Source organism: Limanda limanda, chromosome 4 (genome assembly GCF_963576545.1).
Source record: "Limanda limanda chromosome 4, fLimLim1.1, whole genome shotgun sequence".
NCBI classification, from domain to species: domain Eukaryota; kingdom Metazoa; phylum Chordata; class Actinopteri; order Pleuronectiformes; family Pleuronectidae; genus Limanda; species Limanda limanda.
In genome coordinates this window covers 10,187,596-10,206,378 of record NC_083639.1, presented here as the reverse complement: position 1 = coordinate 10,206,378, position 18,783 = coordinate 10,187,596, and the positions used below count along the sequence as shown (strand labels likewise).

The 18,783-nt window shown below is 41.5% G+C and overlaps 1 protein-coding gene across 1 annotated transcript; it reads left to right on the top strand.

Moving 5' to 3' along the window:
* The first annotated feature begins 5,424 nt into the window (after positions 1–5,424).
* Positions 5,425–18,417, top strand: prkcda (protein kinase C, delta a). Its single transcript, XM_061069341.1, has 18 exons — positions 5,425–5,537; positions 8,693–8,822; positions 8,997–9,196; positions 9,283–9,349; positions 10,102–10,258; positions 10,672–10,703; positions 10,867–10,952; positions 11,430–11,559; positions 11,648–11,748; positions 12,102–12,195; positions 12,338–12,468; positions 13,146–13,319; positions 13,405–13,496; positions 15,621–15,683; positions 16,508–16,646; positions 16,748–16,936; positions 17,145–17,273; positions 17,392–18,417. Exons 2-18 carry the CDS (start codon positions 8,714–8,716, stop codon positions 17,548–17,550), a joined length of 2,052 nt encoding a protein of 683 aa, XP_060925324.1. The 5' UTR covers positions 5,425–5,537; positions 8,693–8,713; the 3' UTR covers positions 17,551–18,417.
* Positions 18,418–18,783: the final 366 nt, after the last annotated feature.

The window sequence follows — 18,783 nt, the reverse complement described above, 5'->3', positions numbered from 1 at the left end:
CTGTAGCATGTGTCCTTGCTGATGGAGCTCGGTGCTTATACATTAAAATAGGAAACACTCCCCCACTATGCTGCCAAACTGTTTGCACTCTGCTTGTAGCTCCTGCTATGTGAGCGCATGCTGTCTGTGTTGGCATGTAGTGCATGTGTGGCCCGTGCAGATGAAACTGCTGGCGAGCGTATTAGAGCACACTCTGAGCTGCTCTGGAAGACACCAGGGATGCAGTGATACGCAGCCCAGTGTGGCCAGAGAAAGGCCAGGACTGTTCTGCTTCTCATCTCCCCCTGGGGCGTCCTGACCCAGAATAATATCAGGCAGGGAAGTTTTCTTTCTGGGGCTCCTGAAAAGTTGCAGACGTTTCGTCCTACATAGAGGCCAGAACATCCATCACTCTCTTCTCCCGCTCTAGCCCCAATTCTCTGCTCTCTCTCCCTCTGTTGAGTTTACCATCTATGTCGTGTTTTTTTTGCCTTTACTGCTGTTGCTTAAAACACAATTACAGCATTTATCACCACGAACTTCCTGTATATACTGCAAACTTCCACTGGATTAACCTTATTTTATGACTTAATTTTGTCTTCAATCACTTCAAGTACCTGTAAGTTTATATTTATTTCAAATGGTATTTTCTTGTGCTTGTTATTCCCTTTCACCAATGAAGCAAGAAACGGGATCGCTAAAGAATAAACCGGGCTAAAACAAGAATATCCAGTCACACTTTTATTGATGCTCTGTGCTAATTAATTAAAACAACAAGTAATGAAATGCAATGAGCAATTGCAGTGGGACGAATGGTGGAGGCTTTTTTTTCTCCTTTACAGTGGGGCAGCAACAGTGTCATAATCAGAGCTTACTTCCATATTGCCGCGGGCAGGAACAATGCAGAGAGAAGCAAATAATCAATCATAAACACCCAGCCTACTCAATAAGGTCGAATGCATTCAGCACTGTTACATGTGCACAGCCTCGAGACTCATTAACGACTGAGGAGGTGAAGCATTACCTGAGCTCACCTATGGCCTTTTCTTTTTCTTTAACCCAAGATGCTCTGACAGCAGAGTTGTGTGAACTTTTTAATGACTGACTCACACTTTCAGCACGAGAAGCCAATGCACGATGTCGTGAGTAACAACAGTGAGGCTTCTCATCTTTTTGCAGTGTTGTGTGGGCAGCAGATCCTCAAGACAAATGGGAAGATTTCATTACATAATACCTGGAGATTTAAATAAACATACCAAAAAACATGAGAGAGAGAGAGAGAGAGAGAGAGAGAGAGAGAGAGAGAGAGAGAGAGAGAGAGAGAGAGAGAGAGAGAGAGCGCTGTGAAAACAGGTGTGTCAACTTGACATTGGCTCGACAGTTCTGGGTCTGCGCCTTTCCTCCTGATTCCCTGCACCCCTCGGAGATGGGGAGAGGGAGACGGAAAAATATGTTGTGGAGAGGGTGGAAGAATAGCAGGTCACACTCTAATGTCCCACTTTGCAAACTCTTTGCAGCCCACACTGCCAAGTCAATGTTACACCTATTCCACCTCCCCTAAAGCTTTAAATAGCCCACTCTCCCTCAGCGGGAAGGAAAAAAACACAGCCTTCAGCACACCCTGCACCTGACTGAACATTTATTATCTCCCTTGCCTTAACATGGAGTCTGCATCGTGTTTTCCATTCTCCTGCAACACATGTCTGCAGAGGAACAAGGAGAAATGTAGGTCCGCAGGTCTGGTACTTGTCACCGGGGGAGTCAAACTCTGTCAAACTCTTTTTGCCAAAACAGTCAGAATGTTGTTTTATTTGTCCTTATATACTTAAAGGTAAAGAATAGAATGGAAAAGTATAGAATATGTTTTTTTGTTATCCTGCCAAACTTAAAATATGACGATTACATTAAACCTGTAGCCAGCAGCCAGTTAGCTTAGCTTAGCATGAAAAAGTGGATAAACAGCAATCATTGACAACATGCACCCCCCCACTACAGTACTTCAAAGTAAAATACATAATCCAGACATAAATTGAAGTAAAAAAAGAAGGCCTTCATTTATATATAGCGCATTATGGTTCGAAGGCCTCATTCTTTTTTCTGGTAGCAGTTGCCAAGCAACCAGTGAAGACTCCAGTATAGGAAATTAACTTAAACCAAACATATAAACACATTAAATATGCATTTCTGGTTTTAACACTGCTGTTTTTGTATACAGATATAACTTTACAATTAGGTTAAAACGTGATGGTGGATTTTTATGCCTTTGAGCTAACATGCTGGTAGAGCAACATCAATCTTCCCACCTGTATCTTACCCTCCTCCATAGCTGCTTGTGTTCAGTAAGATTCATGTTCCTTAATCTGCCTATTTTAGCATATTTTGCTTTTACGTTTGAAGCCTTAGTGCTATAAAGTATAAACAAAGGACAGTTTTGAATTTTGTGGAATTTTCATCCCTATTTTAGGCTTGAAACCCTCTACAATGAAGCAATGTGTACTTGTATGACCCTTAATCACAGGTTAGGAACATAGTGCTGATATAATTAGTTGGGTCTTTAGTCAACAAACAAGTGATCTCTCCTTATCGGCTAATTAACATTATCTAGGGGCCCAGATAATATTTAAAAAAATCAATATTTCACATTTAAGTGTATTTTTCTTAGATTTTAATCATTGCTATGTTTTTGATTTATCTTGGGAAACTTGGGCGTGGTCACAACCTTCATAAAATTCACAGATTGTATCAATTCACTACAATTTGACCTTCAAATGTTTTCAATATCCCCGACCGTGCATGGCAAAGACATACAGCTGAATGCTTCGACTCCATGCAAATAGGTTTCTGCATTGCCCTCTCACTTCTTGCTAAATTTAACATCCGCCTGTTCTACAACCTATACATCCCTCAGGTGGAAAATGACAGGATAAATGTGTGTGGGTGTGGGTGTTTGCTCCAGGAAGAACAGAAGGGGAGGCTTGCTTGGACCTTGAATGAGTGTCTGTCAGAGTCAGAGAGGAGTCAGTGAGCAATGAGGTCTCTAGTACGCACACACATAGACCCACATGCTCACATGAGGCTGGTCTATGCTATAGACTTCCTGTGTCTGCCGTGAGTCAAAATCTGCCTGTTATATAAGTCCTCGGCAGAGAGGGAGAACACTGACACACCTGTGCCCTTCCGTCTGCTCCCGGCAAGTTTCACTTAACTTGAACTCACAGCAGCACATGCAGTTTCAGAGACTTGTAAACTTCAACTAAACACTAAATTATGACTCACCCTGCAATTCTCTGCTGCTTTCTTTATTTAGAGCTTTGTTCACTTCAGTCAATATTTCATTTGTGTCATCAAGATGAGAATAGCTCAGTTGGCATGAATGAGGTTTGCACACAGATGTCTGTATGTGTGTGTGTGTGTGTGTGTGTGTGTGTGTGTGTGTGTATACTTGTTCTTTCTACCTTTTAAAGACCTTTTCTAGCATAAACACTGACCTTGTCAGGACCCTTAGACCACATGGGGACCAAAGCTCGGCTCTAATGAGGCAAATCATCATTCCTGAGGTCCTGGATAAGTTTAGGGGTGAGATGTGAATCGTGGTAAGGTTTAGGTTAGGGATAAGGCTTTCTTTGGCTGTTGAAAACGAATGGAAATCAGTGTAAAGTCCTAATGAGGATATCTGTGCAAACCTATTGTTCAGGTATTACTCATGTTGTGGGGACCAAATTGGTTTAAACACAGTCAATTATGGGGACTTGTCTTCCTTATTAGGTTAAGTTAAGGTTAAGGTTAGAGTGAGTCTCCAGGAAATCAATGTTAAATCCTCCAAAGTCATGGAGACACGACTGTGTGAGTGTGTGTGCACGTGTGTGAGTGAGGGGGCGGGGTATGGGGGTGTGTGAATACAGGCATGCATTATAAGGACAAGTTTAAGGTGCTTGTTCTTAGTTTAGAACAAGAACAGATCCTCTTGGCTGCAGGAGGAAAAATCTGCCACCTCCTCACCGGCAGCAAACCTTAGCTCAAACCTCAAAACTGCCCCCGCAGCCTTCCAGCCACGTGACCCCACCCCCATTCCACACAAATGTGGAAAAAAAAAAAAGAAAAAAGAAAATCTTCCCCCACATATGAGACTAAGCTACAGCAATCTAGGGCACTCTCAGCAGCAATGCAGATATACATGTGTTACCGGCGGAGTCCAGTGATGTCTGCGTTGGGATATATATGATGGAGAGACCGTGAATCGCTTTGGAGACGATCGCTGTGTCTTCTGACAAAACAACTCCTGTCAGTTTGGACATTTGTGGAGCCCAGATACACAAAGCAAACCCCAGAAATATAGGTCATCACCATATGTCGCTATGACTTTCAGCTAACAGGGAAACTTAACAGAGAGGCTAAAATACCAAAACTTGAATGACAGAAAATGTTTCACAGGATCAGGCCACCCCTGGAATCGAAGTGGCCACCCCAAGTTAATTTTGAGCATCAGAGGTGTAGATTCACCCCTGACCCCTGATGAGAGGAACTAGCAATGGTGTCTGATCTGATATCACAGTATTTGAGAACAAAAGGAGTAATTGTATTCATGAGGAAAAAGAAATTGTCAGAGGTAAAAAAAAGAAATAAATCCAGTTTCTGTGACTCACAACACTGCTGTATGATTGTCATTGTAACACTTGTATTCATTCAACCATGTCGGTAGTTTCCCTCCAGCTCAGGTGATAAACAGGTCTGCAGTGATTAACACACACTGACATGTGAATGGAAAAAGACGTATTAGGCTGCAGCGTGTGTGTGTGTGCGTGTGCGCGTGCGTGTGTGTGTGTGTATGTGTGTGTGTGTGTGTGCGTGTGTGCGTGTGTGTGCATAACAAGTGGACAACTGTCCAGATCGTGCATTATGATAATTGGCAGGCTCTCTATTCAAAATAGGACAGCTGGTGTGTGTGTATTTGTGTGTGAGTAAGTGTGTGTACACCTGGTAAACGTCACGCCTGTAAAGAGAGAGAGAGAGGGAGAGAGAGAGAGAGAGAGAGAGAGAGAGAGAGAGAGAGAGAGAGAGAGAGAGAGAGAGAGAGAGAGAGAGACTCAGTGTGTATGTGAAAGAGAGAGAGCCTCAGCAAGAACGAGAGAGAGAAAAATAGAGAGAGAGCGAGGCTCAGTGTGTGTGTGTGTGTGAGTGAGATCCTCAGAGAGAGAGAGAGAGAGAGAGAGAGAGCAAGGCTCAGTGTGTGTGTGTGTGTGTGTGTGTGTGTGTAATGTGTATGTGAGTGAGAAAGAACCTCAGCGACAGAGAAAGATCCTCAGAGAGAGAGAGAGAGAGAGAGAGAAATAGAGAAGCGAGGCTCAGTGTGTGTGTGTGTGTGTGTGTGAGAGAGAGAGAACCTCAGCGACAGAGAGAGAGAGAGAGAGAGAGAGAGAGAGAGAGAGAGAGAGAGAGAGAGGCACCTCACTTCCTCAATCGTCGGAATAAATGAGCGAAGAGAAGGAGAGGAAGCTAAAGAGCAACTTTTCCTTCGAGCTGCGGTGATCACACACCTCGCACCGCAGCTGCTGGACGAGGTGAGCTGCCATTACTGTTTCTATCTGTGTCTGAAAGCTGGATTCTCACGTTGGAGTTTGCAAAAAGTTGCTAAAAAAGGTTGTGAAGGTTTCCGTCAAACCATCTTCTTCTTCTGTGATGAACACACTGTAACTTGTGTGTTGTTTTACGCCACCAGCGGCGCTAACGTGAGCTAAATATTACTCAAACATGAGCGTTGACTTACATTAGCAACTTTTACGTGTTAATTAAAGCCACATTCGTCGCTTTACATTAAAACAACTTTTTTTGAAAACACCGCTGGCTCGTTTTTAAAGGCACTTGAATTAAAAATGGTGAGTCGGAATCTGTGACCTGTCACCACTGCGGGAGGACAGAGGATTTGTAATGGCCACCAGCTTTATGCAACGACAGCCACCGAGGATCCTGTGTGATCACTGCGGGTGTGTGACAGCAGCTGTGTGTGTGTGTGGGGGGGGAATTCCTGCTCAGGTCCCAGAATCTCCCGGGTCACGTAGTGAGTTGTTCCACCGAGAGGAAAGAGGCGGCAGCGGCAGGAATGTGGGCAGGTCCGGGCAGCTAACAGAGGGGAGTCGTGTTTTCTGATATTAATGGTAAAGCGTTAGACATACTGTATGTGCGTGTGTGTGTGTGAGAGAGAGTGTGACTGCTCACTGTGGTGTGAGTCTGTGACATCTGCTCCTCTGCCAACTGACAGTCGACCACATCCTTCAGAGAGAGAAAGAGAAATCAAATGCACTGACTGATCCTGTCAAAGCTAGTTAGAGTGTTAAGAGCTGTGACCATGTGTGTGTGTGTGTGTGTAACTCAGACAGCTTCGTGTGAGGACTCTGAAGTGGTTTTACATGCATTTGATTTGTTAAATAGTTGGACAATCACAATGGAAAAAGGAACACAAGTATATAAATCAAAATATACAGAACAATTACTTCCTTTTGTATAGCTCCAATTGGAAGTCAGCAATCAGAATTGCCTGATTGCTGACTTGTCGACTAGCTCTGGCTAATGCTGCACAACCGGAAACATCTTATTTTAAAAAACTAAACTTGGCAAAGAAGAAGTGATTTCGTAAAAAGGAACTTGCAGTTTTATCCGGGTGACACTAAGAGGTAGTGTCAAATTGGTCCATAGACTTGCGTACTTGTCGGTAGTCAACCCTGAATTTTCAGCAGTATCGGCAGAAATTAGGATCTGATCTGAACATTTCCACTCTTTTTCTTCCTGTCTTGGTGTGAGGTCTCACTCTCCTCATTTTATTATGATTTTAAATTGCACTCAAGCTACTGCTATTTCAGTGACTTATCTCCTTTTTTTTAATGTGGTATTCAAACACAATCTCAAACATGCAGATACAGAGCTTTTTTGGTCATTGTACCTTGTCTTCGCCCAGATTGCAGGTGTAATAGTATAGTATATTTAATTAGCCTTAGTAAATATACTTGCTACTACAGATAACAAACACACAATGTGTTGCTCATTAATACAGGAAGTGGGGTATAAAAATGAAGTCTGTTAGTACTGGTGCAAGAGATGTATCCACTGAATTTACAGTTGGGACTAATCGAAACTGCACATGAGCAGTTTGCTAGGAAATCAATCACCACCGCCCTCTATCACACAGTGTGCTTGCTATTGATTAACTCCTAAAACCCTGGACCACAGTTCCCACAAGCATCAACCGTGGGAACATTATTATTAATCTTTTTCTCCCTCCATGTTTGTTTTCTCTGTGTTTTACTCTTATGGCCTCAGTGTGGATAATGGGTTAAGGATTGTAAAAAGCAGCCGGGCCTTCTGCAGAGCGCTTCATGCTTGTATCTGGATGAGAGACATGTCGAGACTCGCTCTGCTCTCGTAGGTACAGACAAACACCTCTGCTGCTGCTGCTGCAACCTCACAGAATCTACACCGTGAAAAAAGAAATACACACTAACCAGGAACCAAGCAAGTTAGCGAGCCACAAGTATGACGTTGGCACATTTCTGTTGGTATTTTATACCTAGAGGTGAGGAACTTGAAGAGCAGCATGGGTGTGACTGAAGCTCCTGCCAACTCATGGACTGACGGGCGTCACCTCTTGCATACTATGTAGAAACTGGTGTTAAGATTGTGGCTCTGCCTGTACATAAGCTCGCTGGCACTAACTCACAGAAAACCAGTACGCTGCATGAACACAACACAGTTATGTAATTTGTCATGAAATACAAAATACATACGGAAAATTCAAAAGATACTATCTTTTACTCCAAACAACCAGCTTTGGAATCAGAGACAAGAAACCCGCCCTCCATACAAAAACAGGTGTTGTTGTCAGATCTGTACAAATGCTCCATGTGGGTGTGACTTATTTAAATGTCCTGTTCATACCTGATATTAAAGTCTGTCACTTGGACCTGATCACAAGTGGACAGCTTTGAGCACATGTGTGAATGCACCAAGGACACTTTTCAGATCCGGCACATTTGGAGGTGGTTTGGGACGAATGCGGCTTCATTATTTTAGCTGGTTGAACACTCGTGTGTCCTGGATCATAATGTTTCATAATGGACCAAAAATATTTTTAAACATCTCTAAGTTTCCGATGTATTGATTTTTTATTAGCAGCCCGCCACAATATTAACACTGAGTGCCTGTCAGGCTATTGCTTTTCTTTATTTTTTTTTTTTGTTATCTCGAAAGAGTAAAACCGTGTGGCAGTGTAGAGCTGTGCACAATGCATTGATTTGGTTTCTCTCTCCTTCCTCTCTCTCGCTCTCCTCTCTCTCTCTCTCTCTCTCTCTCTCTCTCTCTCTCTCTCTCTCTCTCTCTCTCTCTCTCTCTCCCTCTCTCCATTTCGAGCAGCGCAGTGAGATTTTAAGTGGCCACTTGAGATTCTATCTAATGTCAGGTGTATAGTGGCTGCTCTTGTGCTCAGATCACGCATGTTCATGTCAGTTATGAACAGGGCCAAAGTATGAAAGTAAACACACAGTGTCATGGTGGAGCCGGGGTCAAATTTCGTTCCGCTTGAATATGAGCCACCTGCGTGAGAATATACAACTGTGTATATGTATTTAATATAACAATGGATATCTATATCTATGTGTGCAAATTACATATTATAATAGACAAAAGTCCCCATGGTAACACTGGGTTTGTCTGTCTCTGGGAGCAGGTGATCCTAGGACCTGTCACCATGGCTCCTTTCTTGAGGGTCACCTTTAACTCGTACGATTTGGGCGTCCTGCCCCCTCTGGCAGACCCTCTGTTCTGTGCAATCAAGATGAAGGAAGCCGTAACAACTGGTGAGAAACTCCTTCACAGTCTACACTGCTCTGTGTTTCACACACGTTTTCCTTCCTAAACTTTACCTCCTGCAATATTTCCTGCACTGTATGAATTCTAATCTTAATAAAAATAATAATCCACTGGACTAAACATTTTTCTTTTTGTCTCTCTCTCTCTCTCTCTTTTCCTAGAGCGAGGTAAGACTCTGGTTCAGCGGAAACCCACAATGTACCCGGCTTGGAAGGCCAGTTTTGATGCGCACATCTACGAGGGTCGTGTGCTGGAGGTGCTGCTGATGAAGACAGCAGAGGAGCCGCTGGCTGAGGTCTCCGTCGGCGTGTCCGTCCTCGCCGAGCGCTGCAAGAAAGCCAACGGCCGTGCTGAATTCTGGGTATGACATTACAAATTATGATCTGTTTTTTTTACAGATCAATATCTCAGACTGTCTGTTTGTAACTGTCTGTGTGTTTAACTCAGGTGGACCTCCATCCTTCTGGGAAAGTGATGATGGCAGTGCAGTATTTTCTGGAGGGAATGGAATCAGGTGAAATAACCTATCCTCTTTCTTCTATTCTTCGCTCTTTCTTTCTTGGACGTCTTTCTTTAATCTATATCTATATGATTTTCCATAGCTACTACCGTCATGTACTAACTATATACTGTTAAAAAGACTGTGGTTTCAAGTCACTACCGATTGATATTCATGACAAAGAGGTTAGAAGTTATAGTTTGAAAAAAAAAAGTCTCTTAAAGAGTTTAACATAAGCTGGTCTACTTTATCAGCTCTCTGTGGGTGTAAGGTAAATTGCCAGTTTCATGGAAACAGTCAAACCACTACACCGCACACCAAGTGTTTCTCTTAATTCTGATTGTTTCACAGGGACTGAAACTCCACTTGTGTAGTGAAAACGTCATGTGAAATAACCTAAATGAGAAACTTTGAGTTGATGTAATTCCCCACCACCACCACCACCACAACCAGTGATTGTTAAAATAGTAGAAGTGTGAGTGCATATGGGGAAGAATATGTTCTTGAGCTGTAACTTGGTCCGCAACTAGTCTGATTTATAGTCTGTAGTTTTCCTTCCTTTCAGTTCACTCCATACATTGATTCACAGGCTATCCAACCAGTGTTTTTCCTTCCCATCACTGCCGCCATTCACATCAGCAATAGTTTGCCCTCATAGATTAACATTAAGACTATTGATTTATATATCTTACATAAACAAACAGCACGTTTTTTTCCTTTGCAGTGTCGTGGGATTAATGAGTTGTGTTTCTCTGTGTATCTTGAAGAGGGTAAACAGGCTGGGAAGGAGGAAGACGCTCCTACTCTTAACCGCAGACGTGGGGCCATCAAGCAGGCCAAGATCCACTTCATCAAGAACCACGAGTTCATCGCCACATTCTTCAGACAGCCCACTTTCTGCTCCGTGTGCAGAGAGTTTGTCTGGTTAGTGAGTCCCACCTTTCAGCCCCATAAACAAATGTTCAGGGCAGCTTAAGGAGAAATCACAAACTACTGATCAGATAAGCTAAACCATTAGATGAGAGATTAGAAGGTGTTTCAGAATTTTCCAGCACACTCTCTGAAAAGGCAGATATTTTTCAAAGTGTGTTTGATGACCTATTTGACCAGCTAGGTCAACTTTTCCTTTAAGTTGCAATGTTTGTCTGTTCCAATGATATAGTTAGTTCTCCCTGGAGGGCTGCATATCTCCACTAATGTGCTTTGAAGAACTCACAGGAAAGGAAACATATACACAAATCTGCATGGTTGACCTCCAGCTGTTCATTATCACAAGGATTAATCAGAAAACCATTTACAAGATCAAAGAATGAGTTGTGTCTCTCTGTCTCTCACAGGGGACTCAACAAACAAGGCTATAAATGCAGACGTAAGTGTGCAATAATTTATAAACTCTGATGCATCGTGCTGTAATTGAAGTGTAATATAACTAATATTTGCCTCAAAAATACCTTTTGGTTATTTTTATTATCATTGCCGGTGTACAAGATAGGCTCAGATACAGAATCCAACAAATCTTTTTTCTTCATCAGAATGCAATGCAGCCATCCACAAGAAATGCATAGATAAAATTATCGGCAGATGTACCGGCACTGCTGCCAACAGTCGGGACACTGTGGTACGTAACACACATTTCTGCAGCACACCATGTTCTGTTAGCGTTGTCCATATGTCACTTTAGTGTGTGGGCTTTTCTCACTCCAGTCTGTGATGTTGTAAAGAATCTTTCCTCAACAACATATAAGATGGTTATTTAAATGAAATGGAATGTGCTGCTCGGTCAGAGTCTGATGGAAAATAACAGTTAGGGTCCACTCTATTTTCAATGATCATCAATATTGGAGGATAAAAGCAATCAAAGACCAACTGAATGATTGAGTACACACACCCACACAGTGGGAGAGGCAGTTTAAATCAGAGTGGGGTCGAACCTGGGAGAAAAAAAAACAAGTAACTTTACATTCAGCGGCAGTGTAAACTCAAAGAGGGAAGAAGAAGACAAAAAGGAAAAAAGATGAGAAAAACTGAGAGGTTTTCCCAGATATAAGGATTATCGTTCATTCATCGAGAGGATGACTTCTGTTTTTTCACGCAGTTCCAGAAGGAGCGTTTCAAAATTGACATGCCGCACCGTTTCAAGAATCACAACTACATGAGTCCCACATTCTGCGACCATTGTGGAAGTCTGCTGTGGGGTATCGTCAAACAAGGCCTGAAGTGTGAAGGTACATTGCAGATGTGATTGTGTAATCATCGGGATGTTAGCGGTTTAGTTTGGTCTTTAACTGACTTTATTTTTAATTGTTTTTGCAGATTGTGGCATGAATGTTCATCACAAGTGTCAGGATAAAGTTGCCAACCTTTGTGGTATCAACCAGAAACTACTAGCTGAAGCTCTAACACAAGTCAGCCAGGTAAGTTCCTGGAGACAGACACACATTGTAATCATCAAACTGAGTATCACCTGAAAACACCCACTCCCGAATTGTTCGGTGTGACACCTGACCACGACGGGAACCTGAGCCTCCTGTCCTGGTGTGTTTAAGGACCAGCTCTTTGTGCAACTTCCAGCTCTCCTCTCTGTTTATAGGCCCCTGGTTTAAAAACCAAATGGCTATAGTTTTGTGGGACAGTCACATAATTAATGTTCAAAAGAAGAATCTGACAGGATGTGCTCTCATTGTATCGACACACACAGCTAGATGAGTAAGGATGGTTGGAAAATGTCAGTCTGTTTCATGCCTATTTTTTGTCTGTATTCCATCAGAAATCGTCCACTCGTCGTTCGGATCCAGAGACTGATCAGACAGATGTTGGAATCTATGATGAAGTTAACAAACTTTCTGGACTGGATATCAATGGTTAGTGAGTGTATGTGCATGTAAGCACTATTTGCTTGGTCCGGATTATAACACTCACAGAATAATATGTGAAAAAGTAAAATTTTTAGGATGATTATGTGAATGAGTAAATTCAATGTTTGGTCATTTGTTTGTCCATTAGACCCATCCCCCTATGGCAGACTGTGGGAGGGGTCTAGTCCTCGTTCTAAGTCTCGTATCACCCACCTGACACAAATCAACGTGGACAACTTCATCTTCCACAAGGTTTTGGGAAAAGGCAGCTTTGGCAAGGTACCGGAAATGGAAATACACATATGAAGCCTTTATTGTTATGGCATTGTATTGTACCATGGCAGTGTGAATGTAATTGTGAGATCATGTAGACGAATGGTGAGTCAGGGCGAGTAAGTGAGTCACACAGAAGTGAGTCCTGTCAGCGAGAACACTGGCTGCATGTCATGGCTGCATTTAACATATTGAATTTGATTTGATTGTTTGTTGCTTTAGGTTTTGTATTGTATTGTACTCTTATTTTGCTAAGTAGATTAAATTGAAGGTTTTTGTTTTGTAGTATATAACAAATAGAAACAATAACAACAACTACATAGATTGTACCTAAGTGTTTGATCAAACTGTGAGCTGCAGGCACCTGAAACAGACTTCATTTGAGGACAGCAGCTACCCAGTAATTACACCCAATCCAAATTGCTGTTCACCTGAACAGACCTTAACACAGTGAAAAGATAAACACTGTTAGCAGCAGTTTCGAGCGATCAATTAACCGTATCAATCAACAAGCAGTTGTACTGGAAAGAGCAGCAACATCATAATAATGTACTAAAATTCAATATAAATTCATATGAAATACAATCATTTGTTTCTGTACTTTAAAGATGAATTTATATTTCTGCAGAAAACAGTAAAGCCTCAAGTATGATTACATCCTTTACTATTTACTCTACTCTCAGGTTCTCCTAGCAGAGCTGAAGGGTCGTGGAGAGTACTTTGCTGTGAAAGCCCTGAAGAAAGACGTAGTGCTGATGGATGATGATGTGGAGTGCACTATGGTGGAGAAGAGAGTCTTGGCTTTAGCCTGGGACAACCCCTTCCTCACCCACCTCTACTCCACCTTCCAGACAAAGGTAGTCTTAACTCCTTAGGTCAAATTTCTCTCAACATAATTAGTTGTGATCATGTCATCAATACTGAAGTGAAACTTGTCCACAGGAGCATCTGTTCTTTGTGATGGAGTACCTGAACGGAGGAGACTTGATGTTTCACATTCAGGAGAAAGGGCGCTTTGAGCTCTACAGAGCCTCGTGAGTCACACCTGTCCCACAGATTTGACGATACACAATCTCTGAGGAGAACACACACAACCTGCCATCGTTCTACAACACTTACATGTCCATGTTGCTATGTAGAGACTCACATACAGAATCAATGATGGAAAGCAGAAACTCGTAAAGAGGACCCTATGTTTACTCTCTCCCTTTGTCACTCTCTTTGTCTCTCTCCCATTAAGTTTCTTTTTCCTTTTACATTATATACTAAGCCCTGATGGCTTCGAGCTGGGATGTCGTCCATTAGCCGCTGCTCACTAGCCAACTGGCCTTGTAAGGACTGAGCAGCTCTTAGTGTATTCTTTGTGCGCAGCTGTATCAGTTATCGCCTCATCACTCTGTGGGAAAACCAAAAGACAATACCACACTAGTTGAAGAAAGTGTAATTATGTAGAAATCTTGGTGGCGCCTGTGTAACCGCCAACTGAAATTTAAAAAATCTCCTTGTTTACCAACACATAGGTGAATGCTAAGGAACACTTCTTAGACAGGTGCTCTTAGATACATAAATCATGCTTGAGGGCAATAAGCAGAATCAAAATAGTTTTGTTTGGAAATGAGCCAGTTTTGAAAGAAAATTTACAAAAGCTGATTTGCCCTATTTTATGAAATATCTTCGTCACATTGTATTAGTCAGAGACTGTATACAGACTAATGCGCTCGACTAATCAGCAGCTTCTCTCAGCTGTCAATCAGGTATTTTTACTCTATGTTCATAACTAATTAAAACCAAATGTACCTAGAAAATTTGCTCATGAACAACAGTGTGATAAAACCTCCCTAAAATGACAGAAATCATCTTTGAGCAAAATGTATTTGACATGCACTTTTTTTGTCTATGTTCCATCCACTAACATGGAGGAGGCCGGGTTTACGATATATACTGCAGCCAGCCACCAGGGGAGTGAACAAGATGACTTTCCTCCACTTTATGGAGCCATCATGTCGTCCATCTTTATGAACAGTCTACTTAATTAGTATTTTATTGTGCTATGTGCACATACCTCCCTCACTCATAGCAGAAAATCTGAAAGCAAGATTTATTTTTGAGTGACTGTGACTGTGAACGGAAAGTGAAGTGAAAAATGATTGTATATTATTGAGACTGGGACTACATTGCTCTATCCAATGCTTAGTGTATGTTATGGTTAGGCACTGACCTTGTTGTCTAGTTACATCTCCTGTAGTTAAACTGGTGTCCACCTCCTGGACCCATGAGATAACAGGAGTAATTCTCTACCTGACAAACACTGACTGACACCTGATCTGGTGTTGGCACCCAGTGACTTGTATTCAGCCTGGATGGATAATTTACCCTCCGTGAGCGTGGGCTGATTTACCATCTCAGATGTTTGTTTTCTACATGTTTGAATCTAATGAATACATTTGTGTTTTGCTGCACGAGCTGCAGCAGAGGAATGGAAACACTGCTGAATTCAGTTTTTCTTGGGCGAGTGGCCTCTGTGCTCTTTGTTAACAGCTACTGGGCCTTGTTCACCCAGTAGCTGCTGATAACCTGTTAACCCTGTAACATAGTTTACTTTCTCACAAACTGCATGCAGATACATGCAGCAGGACCAAATGTATTATTCTTCACTTACACAATCAATATTTAGACTTCATTTTACATTTTTGAAGTGTTTGTAGGGTTGTTTGTAGAGCAAGTTTAGACATGTTCATGTATATGTGTGAGAGATGATGAGTAGATAAAACCTGACAGTCTATATGGTCCTTGGCGGTTGGTCATTTACAGAGAATAACCAGTGAGTGGGTTAGAGCGGAAGTTTCTCTTATCTGCCCTTTGGACTCTGTTGTTTCACCTGAGACAGATGACCAGAGGAGCCGGGCAGTGATAGGCTAACCCTCCAGCCCTGAGCAGCTCTCAGGTTTCACATTATGAAAGTGTTATTCATCTGTCTCCTACTCCATACAAATGTCCTCCTCAATAATTCAGCTCTACATTGAAATTAGTCTGCAGTGACACCATTGTTTAGCGACCAGCTCTTTTGTGAGATAGCTGCAGAGCAGGACGTGTGTCTTTCCACCGAAGATGATGGGTAGTTAATATCAATGCTGTCCCCTCTATCTTTGTTTTCCCAGGTTCTACTCGGCTGAGATCATTTGTGGTCTCCAGTTCTTACACTCCAAAGGGATCATCTACAGGTCAGAGCAAAATACTAACTACATCAGGATGGGCTGTACATACAGTACACTTAATTGACACTACTACTAATTCTTCATGTTTAACACACACTAGAAATACTTTTTCCTATTTAAATCACAACTGACTAGTTTGAATGGTTTTTCTATCTTCAACAAGACCTGTGATTTCAGTTTATTTGCAAGCACGATGTGAAAACAAACCTACAGAGCTTCTAAACTTGCTATCTTAGATAATCCCACACATTTTAACACTTTTTTCCTGAAAATGCCATTATGATTGTGTCATAATGCAGTCGACTGTTAGAAAACCCTGTGGATGTAGTCCAACAATCCATGAAACATGGATTCTTTAAAGACCGATTGCAAATTGTTAATTTCTTGCATTAAATATATCTGTCTCTGAAAACTCAGGAACAGTGTTTGTAGTTGCATATCCAAGTGTAAGATACGTATATATAATCTTTTCAACATTTTGGGAAAATCTACCTAGGGGAATAAATATTTACTTTGATGATTATGATTTATTGTAGGTAAGCTTACCAGAATTAAAAAAATTAACTTAATTAAATTAGGTCGAAGATATTTTAAATGAATGTCAAAAATCATGCAAATGAATTGATATGGTCAAAAAAATTATTTGTCATGACTTTTGAGTTTGTTTCTTTTTAGGTTTGGAAAGACATTTAATTATCTAGAAATGCGTTTTTGCTTTTGAATTATTGTGATAAACACAAAATAGTCCGATCAGACACAAATTATTATTGTGTTCAAAATCATCCGTGTTTCTCTTCTAGCTAATCACAGTAGATTGTTTTTTTTTCCAGAGATCTGAAGTTAGACAATGTGATGCTGGACTATGAGGGACACATTAAGATCGCTGACTTCGGGATGTGCAAGGAGAATGTGTTCGGAGAGAACCGCGCCACAACGTTCTGTGGCACTCCTGACTACATCGCTCCAGAGGTACCGTTTTTTACAATTTAGAGATGCTCTTCTGAAATAAAACAATGCCAAAAAAACTAAAAAGTATCATGATTCTCATTCATAATATTATGTTTCAACAGATTCTGTTGGGACAGAAATACTCATTCTCTGTTGACTGGTGGTCATTCGGGGTGCTGCTGTATGAGATGCTGGTCGGCCAGTCGCCTTTCCACGGAGACGATGAGGATGAGTTGTTTGAGTCCATCCGCATGGATACTCCCCACTATCCCCGCTGGATCGACAAGGAGGCCAAGGACCTAATGGAGCAGGTCTGTACCATCTCTTCCATCTGTCGTATGACACTGACTCTTTCATATTTCCATGTTTGATAATTTTATGGTTAAAATTTAAGAATCATATGCTTTGGTGTGATTCTTAAATTGAACTTTTTTCTTTTGGACAGGGTTAATTCTGTCCTGTGTTTGTTTTGTAATTGTGCCCATGCACGCCTTACTTACTGTAGCTGTTTCCTTGCAGTTGTTCGAGAGAGACCCCACCCGCAGACTCGGAATTGTGGGTAATGTTCGTTTACACCCCTTCTTCAAGGCCTTTACCTGGCAGGCATTGGAGAATAGGGAGATTGAACCCCCCTTCAAACCCAAAATAGTACGTCTCTAACACACAAATCACGTCATGAACATTGTGGGTTCTGTTTGCATACGTCTGCAATCCTGTGAGGACATGTTTCCCCTTTTAACTGACACTTGTACGTGGTTGATTACAGAAAGCCCCGAATGACTGCAGCAACTTTGACCGGGAGTTCCTCAGTGAGAAGCCTCGTCTCTCTCACAGCGATAAGAACTTCATCGACTCCATGGACCAGTCGGCGTTCGCTGGGTTTTCATTCATCAACCCCGAGATGGAGCACCTTTTAGAAAAGTGACCCTTTTAAAGTCAGACTCAGGTCACATCTCTCCTGGTTTCTGGGACAGTTCACTTAATCTGTCACAGATTAATCAGATGTTCCACAGTCTGTGTGCGTGTGACCTTATTTTAAGCACGAACTATTCTCCTTAGGTACATTTAGAAATAACAAGAGTAGAAATTGGCCCTCGTACTGTATATGTTGATGTCAATGTATTTGTGTGCATGCTTATTATTTGTCTAGGTTGTGAAGGCCTCTGCGAAAAATAATAATAATAATGATAATAATAATTTTAGGGCGGGAGGCTGGAAATCCTTACATTCCACTTGACATCACTGCTATCTGCAGCCATTCTGTTTCCCTTCTGGTACTGCTCAGTTCAACTCGACTGGGATGGAAAAATAATGAAGAGGGAAAGAAACGCATACGAATAAATTGTACTGTATACTTCAAATGTAGAACGTGTGAATGAGGCGACTGCATGTAAAGAAATCTCAGACCAACAAAAACCTTGTCCATGTTTGTTTTAGCTGAATAATGAATGTTACCTGTCTTCGAAACACCTTCTTGCTGGATGAATCGTGTCTTGATAAAGAGCTTGTGGTTGTCTGGTTGACAGTGCCATGTAAAGATCAAATGTAAACAGAGCCTCATCTGCTCTCTGTTGTTTGGAAATGTCTCATCTGTGGATGGAGACTGAGTGGGTGCAGAACATTTTGTAATGGTACGTGACTGTAAACAATGAGCAGGAAGTCACGAAAAAGGCTGTATATAAAGAAAATGTATATGTACAGTATGTTGTTGTAACATGTATATTGGTTAATTGAGGATGTACTTTTTTTACTGTCTCCATCTTTTACATCTGATTAAAAACAAAATCATCAACTCCCAACTCTGATGTATTTCTTCTAGAATTCCTGCACTTGTCTCTACTTCTTTCGAATTCATGAAAGAACTGTACATTTCAAGGTGAAACCAGGATTTATTGTGGTGGAAGTTTTAATTTGATTGATTGGCCCAGTTGGTAGAGTGGTCATTCTCCAACTAGAAGGTTGGCGGTTGAATTCCCACTCTGGCAAGATATTGAACTCCTAAAATTAGCAGGACTTCAACCAACTATTAATTGCACAATATTTTAAACTATGTAAATTTAAAAAAATATATAAATAAATAAAAAATATTAAATCAAAATGAAAAAAAAATGAAAAAATTAAATGAATCCTGCGCAGAAGCGGACTCATCATTGTTGAT

What these genes read in the sequence shown, in the direction of transcription:
- prkcda (XM_061069341.1), top strand. Translation starts at nt 8,714, where the DNA reads ATGGCTCCTTTCTTGAGGGTCACCTTTAACTCGTACGATTTGGGCGTC. An exon ending in GAAAAGGCAGCTTTGGCAAG is followed by an intron (nt 12,469 to 13,145) that starts GTACCGGAAATG and finishes CTCTACTCTCAG; the next exon opens with GTTCTCCTAGCAGAGCTGAA. An exon ending in ACTCCACCTTCCAGACAAAG is followed by an intron (nt 13,320 to 13,404) that starts GTAGTCTTAACT and finishes ACTTGTCCACAG; the next exon opens with GAGCATCTGTTCTTTGTGAT.